This window comes from Furipterus horrens, unplaced genomic scaffold (assembly GCF_987537825.1).
Source record: "Furipterus horrens unplaced genomic scaffold, mFurHor1.1.pri manual_scaffold_11, whole genome shotgun sequence".
Lineage (NCBI taxonomy): Eukaryota > Metazoa > Chordata > Mammalia > Chiroptera > Furipteridae > Furipterus > Furipterus horrens.
In genome coordinates, this window is record NW_028327181.1 from 74,757,903 (window position 1) to 74,776,809 (window position 18,907).

At 53.9% G+C, this 18,907-nt stretch overlaps 1 protein-coding gene across 1 annotated transcript in view; it reads right to left on the bottom strand.

Annotated features, from left to right (window-relative positions):
* The window catches only part of ABCC3 (ATP binding cassette subfamily C member 3), a 39,347-nt gene extending 22,939 nt beyond the window's left edge, over nucleotides 1–16,408 (bottom strand). Inside the window, exons 1-10 of the mRNA XM_090290500.1 lie at nucleotides 16,315–16,408; nucleotides 7,813–7,989; nucleotides 7,329–7,454; nucleotides 6,973–7,110; nucleotides 6,037–6,162; nucleotides 5,781–5,842; nucleotides 5,006–5,137; nucleotides 3,688–3,885; nucleotides 560–737; nucleotides 301–462 (exon numbers count right to left, since the gene is read on the bottom strand). Of these exons, the coding sequence (XP_090146626.1) occupies nucleotides 301–462; nucleotides 560–737; nucleotides 3,688–3,885; nucleotides 5,006–5,137; nucleotides 5,781–5,842; nucleotides 6,037–6,162; nucleotides 6,973–7,110; nucleotides 7,329–7,454; nucleotides 7,813–7,989; nucleotides 16,315–16,359 (1,344 nt within the window). The 5' untranslated portion in view covers nucleotides 16,360–16,408. The remainder of the gene's footprint in view (nucleotides 1–300; nucleotides 463–559; nucleotides 738–3,687; nucleotides 3,886–5,005; nucleotides 5,138–5,780; nucleotides 5,843–6,036; nucleotides 6,163–6,972; nucleotides 7,111–7,328; nucleotides 7,455–7,812; nucleotides 7,990–16,314) is intronic.
* Between the last annotated feature and the right edge of the window lie 2,499 nt (nucleotides 16,409–18,907).

The following is an 18,907-nucleotide window of genomic DNA, read 5'->3' on the forward strand; positions in this document are numbered from 1 at the left end:
ATGACAACAAATAGGCACAAATAGGCAGACATGGAGGGGCGTCCAGATACACAGGAGGGCAAACAGACAATGTCAGTCACACACACCCTGGCTCCCAGTCCCTCTTTTCTCCCCTGGAATCTTTGAGAAGGATAATGTGATGCAGACACCAATGTCAGCATCCTTGCAGTCCTGACCTCCACCCCAATATCCACCCCAATATCTAGGGAGGCTCCTGGGTCCATTAGGCAGCACCTCTGCTGACCCAGAATAACCCTTTCAGCAAGGACAAGGTCAGAGGAAGGGAGCAGTGAGAGTCACCTGCCAGAGGAAGTAGATGGCCAGGATGATCTGCAGAGGTCCTGACCACAGCATGTTGAGAAAGGGGACAAGGTCCATGAAGTGTTGGGCATCCACTGACATGAGGTTGACCATTTCTCCCACTGTGGACTCACGTTTGACTGCGCTGGTGATGACCAGAGCCTGCAGGTAGACAGCAGGTGATGAGCTGGGCCAATGAGGTTCTCCAAAGCTCCCCAGGCAGGCCTCCCCAACCCCCCAATGCCCTGCTGTAGCTTACCTTCCTGTAGATGACCCCTATGATCCCCGTACGAATCCTCAACCCCATCACAAAGACGCAGTGGAAATATTGGTGAAAGATCAGAGTCTGCATCACGGAGCACACGAACATCAGCCCAGCCAGCAGGAAACCCCACCAGGTGGGGGCCATGGGGTTTGAAATAAATCTGATCAGGATGCTGCAAGGGCAGGAGAGAGGCATGAGGGTGGGGAGGGCTCCCCAGGCTGCTCCCTTTACTGCTTCCCTCCCCTTTCACCCTCAGCCTCCACTCTGGCCCCTCCTCTAAAAACCTCTCAGGTGGGGGTTGCTGACCCTCCTCCCCCAAACCCAGACCAGGGAGACTCAAGACCATGATCCTCCCTTCTTGCTCCCTCCTGCCTTCAACTCCTCTTCTATCCGCCGTGGCCCCCGCTACACCTTCCTTCTATCACTCTCCCCACCAGCCTCACCTGCCTGCCTTTCTTGCCTGCTTAAACCACACGTCAGTTAGTAAGGCTACGTTTCTTAATTTGAATTCCCTGTGCCTTCTCCTGGGATGCTGAGGGCTCTGAGCATACTGCATGACCACACAGACTCTTGCCCCTCAAATACATTCTCTCCAACATCAGCTGGTGCCAGTGCTACCTGGTGTCCTTCTCCAGGGCCCTGCCTCACCTCCTCTTCCACAGCCCTTCTCCTACCTTCTGACTGGTTCCACTCTCTGCCCCTTCAGCAGATATTCACTTAAGTCCTGCCACTTAACTCATCTATTAAGAACTCCCCACCCACTCCAAACTTCCCTTCCAACCCTTGCCCTCTTCCCTTTCTCTTGCCTCAGGTGAGGTGTCCGTCCAGCTCTCCCAGCCTGATCCTGCCCTGCTAAGCTCTGGATCCCATCCACCTCCTCAGCAACGTGCTGCATCATTGCCCGCCTTCCTCCTAATCTCCAGGAGCTTCATTTCCGCTGGCAGCTCCGTACCTCCTCCTTTTGACATAACCAATTCTCCTCCACGTTGGGACAAACCTCCCCTTAACCGTATGGATCTACCTCCATAGTCTCAGCCAGGCCTCTCCTTCTGAGGGTTGACTATGTCTCCCAAAAAGATATATTCAAGTCCTAACCCCTGGTACCTGTCAATGTGGTCTTATTGAGAAATAAGGTCCTTGCAGACATAATCAATCAAGTTAAGATGAGATCACTAGGGTGGGCCCTAATCCAATGACTGGTGTCCTTAGAGACAGGGGAGGGAGATTTACACAGAAACATGGATACATTCATGAGAAGGCCACAAGAAGGAGGCAGATAGTACTGTTGTGTCTACAAACTTAGGAATGCCAAGGAGTGCCAGCAACCACCACAAGCTAGGGGGCATGGAACAGATTCTCATTCAGAACTTCTTGTAGGAACCAGCCCCACCAACACCTTGATTCAGCCTTCTGGCTTCCAGAACTGGGCGAGAATAAATTTCCATTTTAATCGACCCAGTGTGTGGTCATTTGTTGCAGCAGCCATAGGAAATGAATGCATCTTTCTGTACAGGAAGTTTCCAGACCTCCACCACCCCTGTCTCCACTGCAGACCCCCCCGCTGTCAGGGCCTTCCCCTCTGTCCTAGTCTGTCCTTGGCAAAATCACTAACAAACTCCACATGGCCTTCCTCAGGCTCTATTTTACTGGCCATCTTGCAAGTGCTCTGTTCCTCCAACTCTGGCCCCTCCAAGCCAGGCTTCTGCTTACCCCTTACCTGTCAGAATTCCCTAGGGCTCTGTCTACATGGCAAAGCTTAACCGCAGATATGAGACCCTGTTCTTCCATCAATGGCTCTGAAATGTGACCTCCAGCTAGCTGGTAGGCTCACCTTGGGGAACCCAGCTGTGCTATAGGTCCACATGGCCACGAATCAACTCATCACCTTGCCAGGTACCCAGCCGCCTCCTCCCACTGAGTTCAATCTCTCAGCAAATGTCCCTCATCCTCCAGTCACCCAGGCCCGAAACCAGGCACCCTTGAGTCCTTCTCCCTGGCGCCCTCCCATCTCCAGAGTAGCTTCTGAATCCTAGCTCATTCATGGCCTGGGCTCTCATCTGCCCTGGTTGGTCCACTTTCATCTGGCCACCCTCTCTATATCCCCCGAACTACTGGCAGGGGATCCTTCCAAAATGCAAACCAGTTGCCTCTCCCTAGCTGCAAATCTTGGCAAAGATTTCCTTAGTGCTCCCCTCTCCCTTTGTCTTTCTGCCCCTCCCTCTGATCACACTCTCCTCTAGCATTCCAGCATTCAGAAATACCTGGAGTGCCTGAGTCATGCTGTCTCGGGCCTTTGTGACTTGATCTCGGCCAGCCGTACCTTCCTCTCCTGGTTAACTAACCTCTGCTTGTGTTTCTAAATTTGATAACCTCTCTGCCTGGCTTCTGTACCTCTCCTGGGGTTGTCCAGACACCTGAGTGCAGGTGTCTACCCAGCGCTCTAACGGATTACACACATTGGTTTCTCCCACAAGACATTAAGACCATAGCTTGTGGGTGCCCTAGGGCTCAATAAATATTTATTGAATAAACAAATGCATGAATGGAAGGGTAAGGAGCTGGCAGCTCAGCGTCTAAGCAGCACTCTTTCCCACCCCCTCAATTAAGAGCTCCTTCGAGTCCAAGCCACTCATATGATAGACGATAGAGCCTATCTATCATCTGGAAAGAATGATGCAGCTGGAGTTCAGAGCCCTGGGCTCAAATCCATCTTTATCAGCTGTGTGCCCTTGGGCAAATCACTTCACCTTTCTGAGTTTCTGCTTCCTCACTTGTTTTTTGTTTTTTAATTTAGTTTTTCTGCTTCCTTGTTTGTAAAATGGGAGTAGGGACACCTCTCTTTAGGATTTAAAGAGAGAATGTCTGTTTAACGCATCCACCAGGGAGCCTGGCACATAGTATGTACCTGGTAAAGGTGAGTTAGATGTGAATGGGGAAACTGAGGTGCAGAGGCATTGCTACTGCCAAAGGGCACATAGAAAGTGGAGAGAGAGCCCCTTCAGTTCCTGGTCTGGGGCTCTTTTCGCTACATGTCGTCCCTCCCTCTGAGCTCAGTCCTCAGGGACAGCCAGCCACCGCCCCTGCCCAGGGAAAGGCTGCAGTGAGAGGGAGGGTGCTAAGACCTGAGCAGCTGTGGGTTGACGAAGGAGAGCAGGTCCTGGACCAGCCTGAAGCATATGCTGATGAGGAAGCTGGGGCCAAAGGCGGCCAGCAGGGCCTGCAGGAAGGAGGGCTCCCGGGGCCTGTGCCGGCCCCCCAGCAGCTTCTCATCTTCACTGGACACTGTCTTCCCAGGTGACGCTGCAGCCCTGTGTCTGGTTCTGGAGGAAGGGGCAGTGGGTAGGCATTGGCCCTATGAAGCCAAGCACCTGGGATGGGTGGGGAGGAGAGGGGAGCTGCTTTCTGGGCTCTCAGGACTGGGAGGGGGATGGACAACATGACTTTCCAGATAATTCCCCAAGAGACCATGTCCTCAGGTGCTAGAGGGTATAAGAGTTGTTCCTAACTGGCACCTGAGGACTATAACCCAGCAATGCCCCACCTCTAGCTTGTCCCTGCCTCCCCCGGAGAGGGAAGGGACACATGCGCAGGGAAGGCTGGTGGCCTAGTCACTGGGCAGCTATGCAGGGAGGGGGTAGAAGTGACATGGAGGGCCAGAGAAGGGGTGCCCAGGCAGACTGGGGAGCCACAGGGCTTCCCAGAGGCTCCACGCCATGGAAGCAAAGACACTGCTGACCAAGCCCAAGTCCCAGGCTCCTCCGACTGCCAGATGGTATCAGGGGCTCCTGACCGAACAAGCACTGAAACCCTGGGCCCTGGGTTGGGGGCGGGGCTCATTCCCAGGGTCAGAAGTGGGTAGGAAAGGGGGACTCAGAGCCCCGCCTCTCGTGGCTGGCAGTGAGCTGGAGATGGGATATCCTTGATGGGAGTCTGCCCGAGGGAAGGTTCCTCAGCTGGAGGGTCATCTCCTCCAGACAGGACAGCGCAGGATTACAGGCCCTGCCCCTCCTGAGGGAAGTCCCTGGAATCTACCTTCATGTTGGACATGGTGGTGAAGTGGTAAGAACAGTGGAGCCAGACAACTGGGCGTGGATTCCAGCTCTGCCACCACCACCAGGGGACTTTGGGTGCACCATTAAACCTCTGTGTCCCTGTCTATAACAAGGGGACATCAGAATGTGCACCGTAGGGCTGTTGGAGACTGAGTTCGTCTCTGTGCACAGGGCCATGCCTGGGGTCGAATAAAGGCTACAGAAGTGGCAGCCATTCTCTGGCCTCAGTAGAGCTGGAAAGAGCTGGCCTCACCCAAGCCCAAGCGTCCCGCTTCAGGACCACCTACACCTGCTCTTCTCCCAGCCCCAGCCCTGTAACCCTCCCAGGTCAGCAGCCTCCCCTGCGGGAGACCTGGGTGCATGAAGGGGCTGGGTGGGAGGGTCTCACTGTGCTGCCTGCTGTTGCTGCTTCTTCCAGGCCTCCAGCAGCCTCTGCACCACCATCCCGGAGCAGTCCTCCTTGTTCAGGGACCAGAGGTCCCGCTCCTCCAGGGGGCGCCGGTACCCGAGGATGGCCAATCTGGGGCAGGCAGATGGCCCCAAATAGAGTCAAGAGTTTAGCAGCCTAGAGCCAGGACCAGGGTCTCCAGAGAGGAGGGTGCTGTGGTCAAGGGAGATGTCTCCTTTCTTTGCCACAGTGAACAGGCTGGAGGTAACTGCCTCCCACCCCAAGTCCAGTCTTAGGCCCTTTCCATTTCTCTTCCCCAGATGCCCCATTGACCCCTGGGTCCCAGTGATTAAATTCATGCTGGCTGGGGCTCTCTTTGCTGCAGCATGGTTAATGAGCTGTCACCCAGGTCAGAGACACAATTATCCTATTCAAACAACCCTGACAAGAGGCCAAGGAGGTGACAAAAGAGAGTAAAACTAATTGTGGTTGTCTTCTAGCCCCTGGGCCTCTCCTCGCCACCTGCTAAATGTAGGGCCAGCAGTGGCCTGTGATCAGAGTGGGGTGGCCCCTGGCCTCTGCACTCAGCCTCCAGCCTAAACAGTTTCCCCATCCTCCCCTGCCCCATGGCCTCCAAGGCCGGGGTTTGGGGTAGAAGGGCCAGCCAGGCACAGCTCCTCAGGCCCTTGAACTTCCAGCCTGCTCCCCTTCCTCCCTCTTATCTCCATCTCCTGGACCCTTCCTCTGACCCAGGCTAGAAGAAGAGCCAACTCACTTTGTGAACCACCAGAAGGATAGGCGGGAAAGGAAGCCAGCGTCAGCCTCTGGGCAGGGGTTCTAGAAGGTGAGAGTGGAATGGGAGAAATCAGGAGTGCCCAGCACCCTCTCAACGCAGAGTAGAGGGAGGAGGCCCTCTCGCCCTCCAGCTCCACGTCCCAGGTGGCACGTTGTGAAGATGACCTGGGAATGGAAGGGACTGGAAGGGGTGGGCGTGGAACCTCCATTCCCACCAGCCTCCGTGGAAAACTCACAGGGTCAGCATTCTTTGGGGAGAACAATGGTGGCTTCTCCCTGAAGCAGGACAGGATGAGAGCAACAAGCACCAGGGCGAAGTAGATATAGAAGGTGGTGAAACGGAAGGGGTCCAAGATCTTGCCCTGAGGGGACAACAGGGAAGAGCATCAGAACCTCAGGCTCCTCTGAGAGAGGGTGGGGCCACAAGGGGGCTGCTGTTCAGTGAGGACATGCCCTATGTCAGGCACAGTGCTGCGCAGCCCACCTTCATCGCCTGCCCAGCCCTCTGTGTCACCCACAACAAGGTAGGAAATTTTTGATGCGCAGTTTGCAACTGAGGAAATGAGGGTCCAAAAGACTAAGGAATTTGCCCAAGGTCACACAGAGAATAAGTGGATTATTCCAAGCCTTGTGCTCTTATGAATATACTTGATTGCCTCCCCCTGAGATGGAGAAATGGGGAGACGCCAGATTGACCCTGTGTTCCCACCACCAACCATCAGCCCCACCGCTGATCAAGAGGAAGGCTGGGAACTGAGGAAGGTGAGAATAAAGGGGAAGACAAGATCATCAGACTTCCAGGTAAGCCAGAACTATCCATGTATGTCTGCAAACATGTGTTCATTACAGACATTGATAGACACCCCTGTCAGACATGGCAGTTGGTGGTGGCCACAGAGCAGCCCCCTGCACTCCTATAAATACCCAGCAGTGGCCCCATTCTCCTGAATTACACTGGTCCTCAGCCTGAACCCCCTCCCCTGCCCCCGCCAGTCAGCTTCCCAGCAGAAATACAGCAAGTAGAGAACAACATAAAAGGACTGAACCTCAGAGGGGGTCCTGGGAGCCAAGGAGGGGCAGAGGGGAGGAGTCTGGGACCCAGCAGTGACCTTGAGCCCTGAGGTTACCCCCTACACAGGGCTGACTGGGCAGGTGCCCCTCTTTCCCCTTACCTTTGCCACAGCTGAAAGGATCTTGGAGCGGAAGGGGATGATAGCACAGACCACACACAGGAACCAGAAGATGATGAGGACCCCCGAGGACTGCACCCCCTGCAGCCGCTCATACTGGATCAGCAGGGTGGCCAGCAGCTGTGTAAGGAGGGCAGTGGGTGCCAGGCCAGAGCACACATACCTCGGCTTGCCTGTTCCTCCCCATCCCATGTGGCCAGATGTTTGTGGGGTCAACCCCATCTTCTTCCCATTGCTAAGGTGTCCAGCCTTCTCCTCAGAGCCCATGGTTCCCCCATCACAATCCCACAACCCACTGGAGACCCTCCCCCACTCAGCTTCCTGGGTCCCACACTGACCATGGTGACCCCCACCACCAAGGGGGTGACAAAGAAGATGGGGGCAGGGGCCCAGCCATGGACCAGGCCATGGAAGGAGTAGAAGAGGTCAGCCCAGGAGATGCACCACAGCAGGACACCCAAGACCTATAAACAAGGCACGTGTTGGAGTTTCCATCCCCAGAGGAAGGGACAATCACTTCTTGCTCCTGAAGCTACCAGACCTGTCTGAGCCCCTGAGGGCCAAGCTGGGCACTGGCCGGAAGCTTCTCAAGGGTGGGAGAGCCTTGATGGAAAATTTGCTTGCACATCCCTAAGCAGGAAATATTGCAGTTGCCTGTAAACCCCACTGGCAAGCTGCCATGGTCCCAGGGCCAGGTGGTGAGGCTAAGGGGACCTGTCCAGCTGCTAAGGGTGGGGAAGGAACTCATTAAAAAAAGAATCCCCATCTCATGCCTACCCTCCAATCCCAGCCCCACCCGAAGGATAGCCCAGAGCCCCTGACCGTCTTGAGCCTGGAGAGGTGGGAGAGGATGATGTAGCCTTGGTGGCGGCGCCGAAGGTAGAACAGGTAGCAGGGCAGGGTGGCCCACAGGTAGATGCAGGGGGTCCAGGCCAACAGGGAATTCTGGAAGCAGGGAGTGAGGTCTGGGCTGTCTGTGTGCACGGACAGATTGGAGTCCTGGGGACAGAGGGAACAATTCAGTGCTGTGGCCGCCTTTTGCAGAACTGGACTCTCTCAAGGGAAGTGACTGGGCCAAAAAGACACTCCATGTACAACGGGCTCAGAGGTGTGTGAAGATGAGAGGGTAAGTGTGCAAATGAGCAGGTGTTGTTCTGAGTGAGAGCTCTCCTAAGAGGTCATGGTTGTCCCCATTTGCTCATTTCCTCATATTCTCTCTCTCAACTGCAGTATATTTTAAGTACAATAAGCTGCAGCCATTTCAAGTGCAAAATCCAATGGGCTTGACAATTGCACACACCTGCAAAACCACTACCACATAAAGATACAGAATATTTCCACCATTCCCCCAGCTCTCCTTTGCCCCTTTATAGCCCATCCTGCCTGGGCAACCACTGACCTGCTTTCTGTCATTCTAGAGTTCTATTCTTTTTTAAAAAAAACATTTTTAAATTTTTATTTTATATATATATATATATATATATATATATATATATATTAGATTTTTTTACTTATTTTTAGAGAGAGGAGAAGGGAGGGAGAGAAACATCAATGTGTGGTTGCCTCTCACATGCCCTCAACTGGGGACCTGGCCTGCAACCCAGGATGTGCCCTGACTGGGAATTGAACCAGTGATCCTTTGGTTTGCAGGCTGGCACTCAATCCACTGAGCCACACCAGCCAGGGCTCATGTCTAGCTTCTTTCAAACAATGTGCCTGTGGGTGTCATCCTTGGGGTTGAGTGTGAGTGGCGACACCCAGTCCTCACTCCTGCATGGTGATCTACTGTGTGAATGGACCCACGTACGTATCCATTCAGCTGTCAGTGGGCAGCCCTACCCTGCTTTCATCTCCACAAACCCATTAATCCCATCCACTTAATTGCCATCCAGGAGCCTGTCCAAGGCCACCTCTAACTCAGACTGTTAGGTCTCCAAGCCTGCAGTACACATCCCACCTCTCTGGGCCCAGCCTGAGTCTCACCTCCTAACAAGAAGCCTTTCTGTATGTATGGCTTTGACAGCCAGGTAAGTGATTAACAGAGAGTAATAAGGGCCCCTTGTGTTTTAATGGCACTTTCTTACAGCATTCACGTGGTCATTAACTGGCTGGTTGACTCAGAACAACTTCCAGAAGTAGAGAGGAGGAACAGTATTAGGCCCAGCTCGCAAAAGAGAAAGCAGGCTTCACCTCCTCTGGAAACAGGTACAAGACCACTAGGCAGTAGTGATCTGGGACAGGCACCCAAGCCTTGTGATGCCAAACTGGGGTTTCTCCCCACTCCACACCCCCTCTGTCCATGAACACATCCTCTCTCCTACAGACATGTGAGTCCTTGAGGACAGACACCAGACCCTACCCCTACTCCTCCTCTCTCCTGCTCCACACCCTCCAACTCCCAGCCCAGGACCAGGTATGCAGGAGGCGCCCAGAAACGGTCATGTGTTCATTGACAAGGGAACCTGAGTTCTAGGACATGATAGGGGATCGCTGCATGGGTGTGCAAGTCAGTGGCATGGCTCTTTGAGGCAGATGGGGAGTGGCCACAAGAAGAACCAAGCCCCAATGCAGAGGACCCTGTGTGGGTTGCCACTTTTGAACCATGGAACCATGGGAGAGTCCCTTTATCTCCCTGAACCTCAGCCTCCGTGTGTGAGTCATAATGGGAATAAATGACAGCATCCTGGGAGAGAATGAACAGCAGAGTGTCTTGACTCAAACAGGGCAACGCTTGGGAAAGCAGATGATGGAGCAAGAGGCTGTGGGGACTGTGTTTCGTTTGCACAGATAACCTGCACTGTGGCAACAATCAAAAGATGGGGGTGTGGGGACTCAAGTGGCTTCTGTGACCCCCGAGCAGGTTCAGCCTGGGCTCCTTTCCTTCAGAAAAGCACATCTGAAGCAGAGCCCTCTGCAGAAGGCAGCAGGTACCCATCCACGCTTATGTCCCTAGACTATTTATTCTAGAGCTAGGACATGTCCTGCACAGCAAATCCAGAACAAGACTCCCACCCATCCCTTCCCCTCCAGCCTGCCTGCCTTGGTGGATTGTAACTCTCTCCTTCTCCCTGGCTAGAATCCTCGGAGTCATTCTTAATTCTTCTCTTTCTCTCACACTCCACACCCAACCCTTCATCAAATCCTGATCACTCTACCTTCAAAAGATCAGGCGGAACTAGATGCGAGTGCTATATTCAACTGTTCTTATCTATAAAAAGGCAACTTCGTCTGGTTCTCCTTGATGTACCCAGAATCCTACCGCTTCTCTGTGACCCTTTCTCCCACCTGGATTACTGCCATAGCCCCTGCTCCGGTCTCCCTGCCCCCACCCCTGCCACTTGCCCTGGCAGTCTTACCCAGCACAGCAGCTAGAGGCAGATCTTAGTGAAATCTAAGCCAGACCACGCTACCAGTTACTGCTCTGGTTCAGAGCTCACTCAGAGTAAAAGCACTCCCCACGTGTCCCTCAATACCCTCATTATCTGCCTCCCCTGACCTCTGACCTTATTTCCCCCACTCCTCTTCCTCACTCCACAGCTGTTACCCACACAGTTCCCAAAGCAAAAACACTTCCTTAATAATGCAATTAAACAGCTGGATGGACCTGATAAAGGTCTGGCACCCACAATGGACTGCAGGGCGGGTCCCCTTCATGGGTGCTGAGGCTGAAATCCCTATAGACCCAGGAAGAGGCAGGTGGGGGTGAGGACCCTTGATCCCTTTGGGTCACGGCTCTGTCAGTGACTTCCCAGCCCCCCAGCCACCCCAGACTTGTTGACAGCCTCTGTCATCAGAAGAGAAATTACTTCCTCAATTCTGTGGGGTGGAGAGAAGGGATCAACTGACAAGTTCATTTATTTCAGCAGAAATGGAGGTGCAGAAAGGGCAAGGACCAGCTCTATTCTCCCTTCACACTCACTGGCCTCCCAGGGCTGAAACAACAGCCTTTGGGGGAGCCTGGGACAGGGGACAAAGCCTGGCTGTGGGGCCAGCCTATGGCCCAGCCGCTTCTGAAAGAAGCAGTGCCAGCCCACAAGTTCGGTTATTTGAGCACCACTTTGTTCCAGGATTATCTTTTTTTTTTTTTTAATCCTCACTCCAGGATGTGTTTATTGATTTTTAGAGAAAAAGGAAGGGAGCGAGAGAAACTCATAGGTTGTTCCCATACGTGCCCTGAGTGGGGATCAAATATGCAGTCTAGGTATGTGCCCTGACCAGGGATCGAACCTCCAACCTTTTGGTGTATAGGACGATGCTCCAACCAACTGAGCCACCTGGCCAAGGCCCAGGATTATCGTTTAATATTTACAACAGCTGAGACTCACGGCTGGAAAGTGACTGGCTCCAGTTCACGTGGGCTGATGTGGAGACTCGAACCCGGGCAGTCCAGCTCCAGAGTTCCTACTCCAAACCATGGGGTTCTATGGTCTTTTCTCTACACCCTATAGGGCACTAGCATGACATCCCACCTTGGGGATAGTACACAGGTGTCCAGGTCACCAGAAACATGAAAAATCTCCTTTCAACCTTGCAGCCCCCACCCCTACCCCCCAATCACCTCCTTGCTTAGGTTCGTCTCACAGAGCTGAGGGGAAGGGGATGCCATCACACAGGAACGGACTGGTTGAGGTTCTGGGCGCCGTTGGGCTATGGACTAGAAACCTGAATATCCAGTTAAGAGGAGAAATCCAGTCAAGCGATAAGCCCCAATTAGCCCCTCTCCCAGCACCACCTGCTGTGGGAACCAGTCCCAGGTTGGGGAGGGGAAAGGCCCAAATGGCACACCCAGGCCACAACCTTTCTTAGGGACCTGGCTCCACCTGTTGCCTCTGAGACAGTCCCACCAGGGTAGGGTGGGTGTAGCCCAGGTGCTTGAACCCTGCCTCCTGTCAGCTGGAACTCCCCCCTGGGACCTCCTGGGAGGGTCAGCTGGCACTCCCCGCTGGGACCTCCCTCCCTAGGGGCCGGCCTGGCGCTCCAAGACCGTTTCTCTGTCTGGGAGTCAGCAGATGGGCTTGGCAAAGTTCCCTCCCAAATGCTACTTTGCTGACTCACTTCCTTCCCTAAGTGAGGGAGCAGCAGGGTGGGAAGAAGCCAGCCTGGGACGACAGTGACCAGATCCTTTCGTGAGAAGCCAGGAGCTCAGAAATTAAAGTCATCGAGCACAACTTTGCTGTCCCCAGTTGGGATGGAGGAAGGAGATGCTAGGGGCCCTGGCCTGGCGGGGAAGACTGGGTCCTGATAGAGGAGATTTGGTGCCTCCTGACTACCTCAGAGGCCCTGCCACTGCCCATTTCCCACAGCTTCACATGTCACCATCTTCATCTGAGAGTCAAAGTACACTGAAATCAGAGTCTCGCCTGTTACTCCTAAGTTCCGGTTGCCACCTACTCAGGCTACGAAGCAACCCCGGAGGAAAAGCCTGGGAAGACAGTGTTACCCAGGAGCCAGAGTTCAGAAGGCCCTGATCATGGCCTTGCTAACTCTCTCCCTTCCCCAAGTTAGGCCTGAACAGGGCCCCAGAGCCCACCTGAACTCAGCTGGTTCCCAGAGCCGGTGATTTGCCCCAAGTCACATGACTAATGAGTGGCAGAATGGGACTGGTTGGAACACAGCAGGAGACACAGGGAGCTGAGCCTCTGAGAGACTAGGGCTTTGGCCCTCCCTAGGATGGGTAAACAGTTAAGAGAACAGTGAAGGTGTTGGCATCTGAGCAGTAAAAAACCCACAGGTCTCTACCAAGAGCTGCTACTAGGTAAATTCCATGTCTAGAGTGGGGAGAGCGCAGGGAAAGGGAGACCTGGGAATCTCAGAGGTGGGACCTGCCACCCTCTCATTGGCCACAACTTCTCTCTTCCTAGTTGTTCACAGAACTTCAGGGTGAGATCCCCAACTCCTTCCTTGACTTGAATCATCTGTCCACCATCCCCACCAAGTGGTCACTAACCATGTGCTTGCATACCCCCAGTGATGGGGAGAGCTCACTACTTCTCAGGCAATCATTGCCATCTTTGGACAGCTCTCATGGTAAGGACCTTCCGAGTTTTGAGCCCTCATCAGCCTCCCAGGAGCTTCCTCGGGCCATCAGACCTTGATGGATCCTGCAAATAGGTCCTGAGGGTAAACAGCCCAGGGCCCTTCTCTGTGCACTGTCTTCACCACCTGGGTGCTGCTCAGAACAGAGAGCAATCCTCCAGGCAAGGGTCAATAGGGTGCAGCAAAGGAACACCCCCATCTCCTTTGTTCTAGAGCCATCTCTGGTATTATGAGCCCCGGGCAGTTAGGTCATAGTTTATTCTTTCGGAATTTATTTCTATTACCAAGGCTCGCTCAGGGATGTTGGTAATCTGCCCCAAAGTAGGTAGAGATGAGAGAAAGATTTTTTAAAAAGAGCTAAATCATTCATCCAGTACAAGGTGTGTAGGTATACATATGCAGGGGTCATGGGTTCCCTTGAGCCTGACACCCTTACTACCCTCAGATTCATTTGGGGCTGAAGTTCAAAATCTCCACCAACAGCTGAAAAGGAAGCCCCTGCCCCACCAGCCCTGCCAGCCACTTTCTCGTAGATCTTGCCAGATCTAACACCCGCTTCTAACCTCATTTCTCCTTCTCTTCACTCCTCTTCCCAGGAATACCATGACCTGTCAGCCACAGAGAATTTTTAGTTCTCAGTATCGTTTTACATTCTCTCTCTCATTTGACCTCCACAAGAATCTTGAGAAATGGTTAGGAGATAGCTTATTTCCCCATGTCCCAGGTGCAGAAACTGAGGCTGTGAGGCTAAGCTAGTGAAAAGCCTTGATAAATAAGTAGCTCAGTATGCCCACCCCCACCCCCACATTTTCACTCCTGGCTCAGGAACTTCCAGGCTGCCCTGAACTACTTCCCATAAGGTAGGTCATCCACAAGCCCCTAAGATAAAAGATTCAGAGTAAGGTATACCTGAATAATGTGCAATGCAAATGAAATGCAAATTAGCACACCACAAAAGAGTAGCCCTGAGTGCCAGGCTTTTTGGGTAACTGAACTAGAACTGAGGCTCTAGCTCCAGTCTCCCGGCCTCCCCTGTCTCAGCTGTGCAAAACTGGGGACCTTCCTGCTTTCTAACTATCCCACCCCCTGGTCACCAGCCACACTGGGTGCAGCCTGGAACAACTTTCAGGAGCCAAGAAGATAATTGGAAGATGGAGGGTGTTCAGAGACTGGGGTGAGGAAGAGGAGTAGTCACTTCCCTTGTCCTTTGAGGTATCCAAGCAGACACCCCCCATGGACCACATCCCTCAGACCACATAGATGTGCTGACTCCCATGGACCCTCAGGTCCTCAGAGGAGGTAGCAGCTCATGAGCCACACCAAGTTCAGGGACAAAGGAGCCCAGTAGTTCCATGAAGCACAGTCAGGCAATGGCAAAGTCAGAACCACATCTCAGGCGTCCTACTTCCGAGTGCAGCACCTGGCAACTGATTGTTGTGTGACCTTGGCAAGTCCATCCACTCCCTGGCCTGCAGTTTCCCCAGCTCTACAATGAGGGGCTGGGCTACCTGCTCCAAGCTCCAAGCTCTGACATTCTGGAGTTCTCCAATATCATGAAAGAGTAGAGCCAAAGGAAATCTAAGCTTGGAACAAGAAGGGAATCCTGAGTATCCCAACTCCAAGTTCCATGAAGCCTCTCTACGGTCCTAAGCTCTCAGGGTCCACTGTCCACCCAAGAACAGGAGGCCCTTGCACTTCAGGCTTGGACACATCTGCCACCTTGATTTACAAGCCCTCTGCTTGGTCACCCAGACATCATGCCTATGCCACAGCCACACCAGCGAGGCTCAAGTGGACAGTGAAAGAAAATACAGTTGACCCTTGTATAACATGGGTTTGAACTTCATGGGTTCACTTATATAAAGATTATTTTCACTTGACCCACTCAGTTCAATTTAATGTCTCAGTTCAAACCCACGTTGTTTGACAGTTACCTGGTGGTTGGGAATTCATGCATTCAGAAGACCAACTTAAGTTATGCACAGATTTTTAACTGCATAGGTGGTGGGCACCACTAACCTCTGCATTGTTCAAGGGTCAACTGTATACTCATGAGCCAAAGGTGCAACCTCCAGATTCTGGTGAAAAGTGACCAGTCCAGGCTGTATGACAGATGGTGTTCATGTGGGGCTGTGCAAGAAGGGAAGCTCTAGACAATTTACACAATCTCTGATTCACCCTTTAGTGACCCAGGAAAAAAAAAAAGAGATGCCCCAAAGATACTTTTTTACAGGTGCTCCATTGCCCCAGTTTTCAAAAATCTGTGTAACCCTCAGAGCCCATTCCAAACATAGCCTGTGAGATGGATTCCTGACTGTTTAAACACACATGTGTATACACATGCACATACACACCCATGGGTAACACACACGGGGTGCACACACACGAGGCATACATGTGAAAATACTCAAGGCCCTGGATTTGGGACCAGCCTATACTGGGCATTGCCTGGATGACCACAGACAAGCCCTTTAAATCTGAGCCTACCTGTAAAATGGAGACACACTACCTACCACTCGCCTCCCAGAGCTGCACGGTTTTGAAAGCTGCAGGGAAGCTCTTGGGCTGCGCTGGGGGGCTGCAGTCAGCAGCCTGATGTCTGAGAAACGCATTTGGTATCAGTCAAAAGGCCCGCCTTTCTATTCCAGCTCTGCTGTCTTCTAACTAGGTGACTCTGGGCCGCCCTTTCCTCACCTGCAGGAGGTGGCGGGACCAGGGAATTCTGGGATCCTTGTACCTGTAAGTGCCTGCCTCCACAGCGCGGTCACCGCTCCCTCCGAAGGCCAGGGCCGTGAGGACCGCCTGCCCTCGGGCTGCCCTTGCTCCCAGGAAAGAAGGTGGCAGGAACCCTTCCCCAAAACGGCAGAGTCCAGCGGAGCCAACCTCCCCAAGTACCTGGTTGAACAACTCTAGGTGCCCCGGGCCACAGGGGAGGTGTAGGAGTGCTCAACCGAGCCCCAGTACCGGGTCATCAGGACCGTAGTTAATGGGGAAATAAATGTCCCTTCTGCACCCTGCGGTCAGCCCCACAGAGGGGCTGGGGCGAGGCAGCGTGTGGGAGCACCTTCCGATTCCGGAGACGCCACCCACTGCGCCCCGGGGAGCCTAGTGCCTCGCTTTTCCCAGGTCTTCCATGTGGCGAGGGAGGGCAGAGCAGGTCCCAGGTGGCGAGAGGGACACGGCTCTGGGCGGCGCTGTCAGACCCCCACCCGGCGTCGCAGGGCCCGCTCCCCGGTGCCGTCTCCGCGGCTCGCTGGTGCGCGCTCTCGGTCCTGGGACACCTCTTACCCAGAACTTGGAACCGAGCTCCCCGGAGCCGCACAAGGTGTCCATGGGGCCCAGGCGCGACGGCGAGGAAAGCAAGAGCTGTCCCAACCCAGCCTGGGACTCAGCGGGCTGGTGGGCGGGCGGGCGGGGAGCATCCTCCGCCCCTCGCTCCGCCCTGGCCCGCCCCGCCAAGCCCTACCTTCAGGGCCCTTTGGGTGTCATTCTGTTGCTGCAGCGATTGTTACAGAGCCTCGCTGAAGCTGCAGCTCTGGGAGGCACTTTGGGACACAGCGGACGGGTGGGGGAGGAGGGGAGGGGCGGTCATTGACATAGTGACAACCCCGGAGTGGCCACTGGGCCGCGTGGGAGAGATGCTGCTCCAGATACTGAGACTGATAGGACTGGAGCAGGGTCTGTTTCCACGGGACTCCCCCACTCCCAGCCCCACTCCCACCACGCACAGCTCTGTGGGGGCTGATGAGTCAATAAGACCCGAGAGGGACCTAGCAAGACTCTCTGGGAATAGATCCTTGAAAAGGTCATGTTCAACTCTGGAGCTCAGTCTCCTTATCTGTAAAATGGGAAGACTTGTGTTCCCAGACAATCCTGAAGGCTGCCTCTCCCCACGTTTCTGGAGAACTGGCAGACAGCCGTGCATAATGTGATGTGAGTGCAGGTGTACCTGAGGAGAGGGGGCAGGCAGGGGTTCCAGCATCGTCCAGATGGTGGCTTCCTATGATTCTCTTAAATTGCTTTCCTGAGGTCCTGTGGCTCCCTGATCTAGCTTCCTTCTCTTAGCTTGTCCCAGCTTGTCCATGCTGGGATTTTTTTAGAGAGAGGGGAAGGGAGGGAGAAAGAGGGAGAGAGACAGTGTTGTGTGAGAGAAACATCAACCAGCTGCCTCTCGCAGGCCCCCAACCCATGCAGGTGCCCTGGCCAGGGACCAAACCGGTGACCCTTCAGCCTGCAGGCTAGCGCTCAATTCACTGAGACTCACAGGCCAGGGTGCTCCCTTCATTTCTCATTCCCCCAATCACCCTCTCTTTCCTAACAGGATCCCAGAAAGCCAATCCCTTCTTGGGCCTGAGAAGCAGTCTCTGCCTCCTCACTGCAGCTCTTTTTCCAGGTCCATTTCTCCCCTGCCCTCACCTCCCCAACCTTGTCCCTGTCTGTGGGGTCTGTCCAGGTTTACCCTGGTGATCCCTTCCCTGACACTTGTTCTCAAGAGAAAGTGTTTTCTTCCTTGGTGTGAGCAGATGTCAGCAAGATAGCACAGCAGCAGACAACACGAAGGAAGTCACCAGAAGGAAGTGTCTGAGGCCATGGGTTATCAGAACAGAGATCTGAGCTGGGGTGGGGTGGGGCACAGGAACAGGGTGGACAAAGGTCCCCCTTCCCAGCCAGTGGGACTGGGGCCTCCTCCCTCTGCTGGGCTGGGGGAGTCTTCTCAGCTCACTGTCTGCCCCCCTCTCCCCTCCGTCATCACACCACACCCCCTACTCCTTATCCCTGAGTCAAAGACTTTACAGAGGTTTCACACACTTGTCACAATGTGCCTTGGGTTATATTTAGTGGTGAAGAGGCTGCCTTCCCTGCCAGTCTGAGAGGTCTCCAGGGGAAGGGGTGGATTTAATCACCCACAATTCCCCTCTCTGCCTTGGGCAGTGCCTTTTGTAGGGCATGTAACTTCAACAAACCCTTTGATGCTCCTAGGGCTCAGTTTCTTCAGCAACTTGGACAAGAAGCCATGCAAGGTTTCTCCTAGCTCTGCTGATCCAGGCTGCTATGGTCTGAACAACTAGCAATCGTCCTTCGACCCTTTCCCTCACCCTGGCCTTGGTTTCACCAGCACCTCCTACCCGTGTTTTCACCTTGGTCTACCCATCAGTCTCCCCTGCCTCTCTCTACTCTCCTGTTTCTTCTCTAAGGCACCCAAGGAACTATGAGGCTGGCAAGGGGCTTAGCGCCATTCAGAAGGTGAGCTCCCGAAGCAGTCCACCTTCCTGAAATGGGGAGTGCGGGACCAGCCCAGGCTCCCACTCCAGACATTAGCCCCAGAGTTGGCCAGGCTGTCCACCGGTTAGAGCTCTAGTTTAGGGCCAGGCCCTTGAAGTCTGTCTTCAGCCTTGAGGTTACAGCACCATCTCCTCTGGCCCCAGCTGTCGCACGTTGCCATTGGAGAGCCCTTCTTGAGCCGGTAACGTCCACGATCGTGGTCGGAGCTCTTGGCAATGCTCACCTTCTCACAACTCTCTTGAGGCCTTGAGGGTTCACCCTTCTTCTCTCCTCATGGAATGTGGCTCCTTCCACAGAGCCCTTGAATAATAACTACAACATAGTCCTAGGACATTGTGGTTTTGGTTGTTCTCACCAGAGCAAGAAAACTGAGGCCTTGAGATGTCTTATGGTGGCAGAGGCAGGATGTGCTGCACGTCTCCTGAATGCTGCTGTTTCCATGCAATCCCCTTGGCAGGATGCATTTCCTGTATCCTTAGCTGCTGCACTCATGCCCCCAGCCCACCTGCAAGTTTACTTGGGCTACTCTGCCCCCGATGCCTCATCTCCCCTTCTGCACCTTGAAAACTCTAACCAACCTTGAAGATTTCACTCAAGC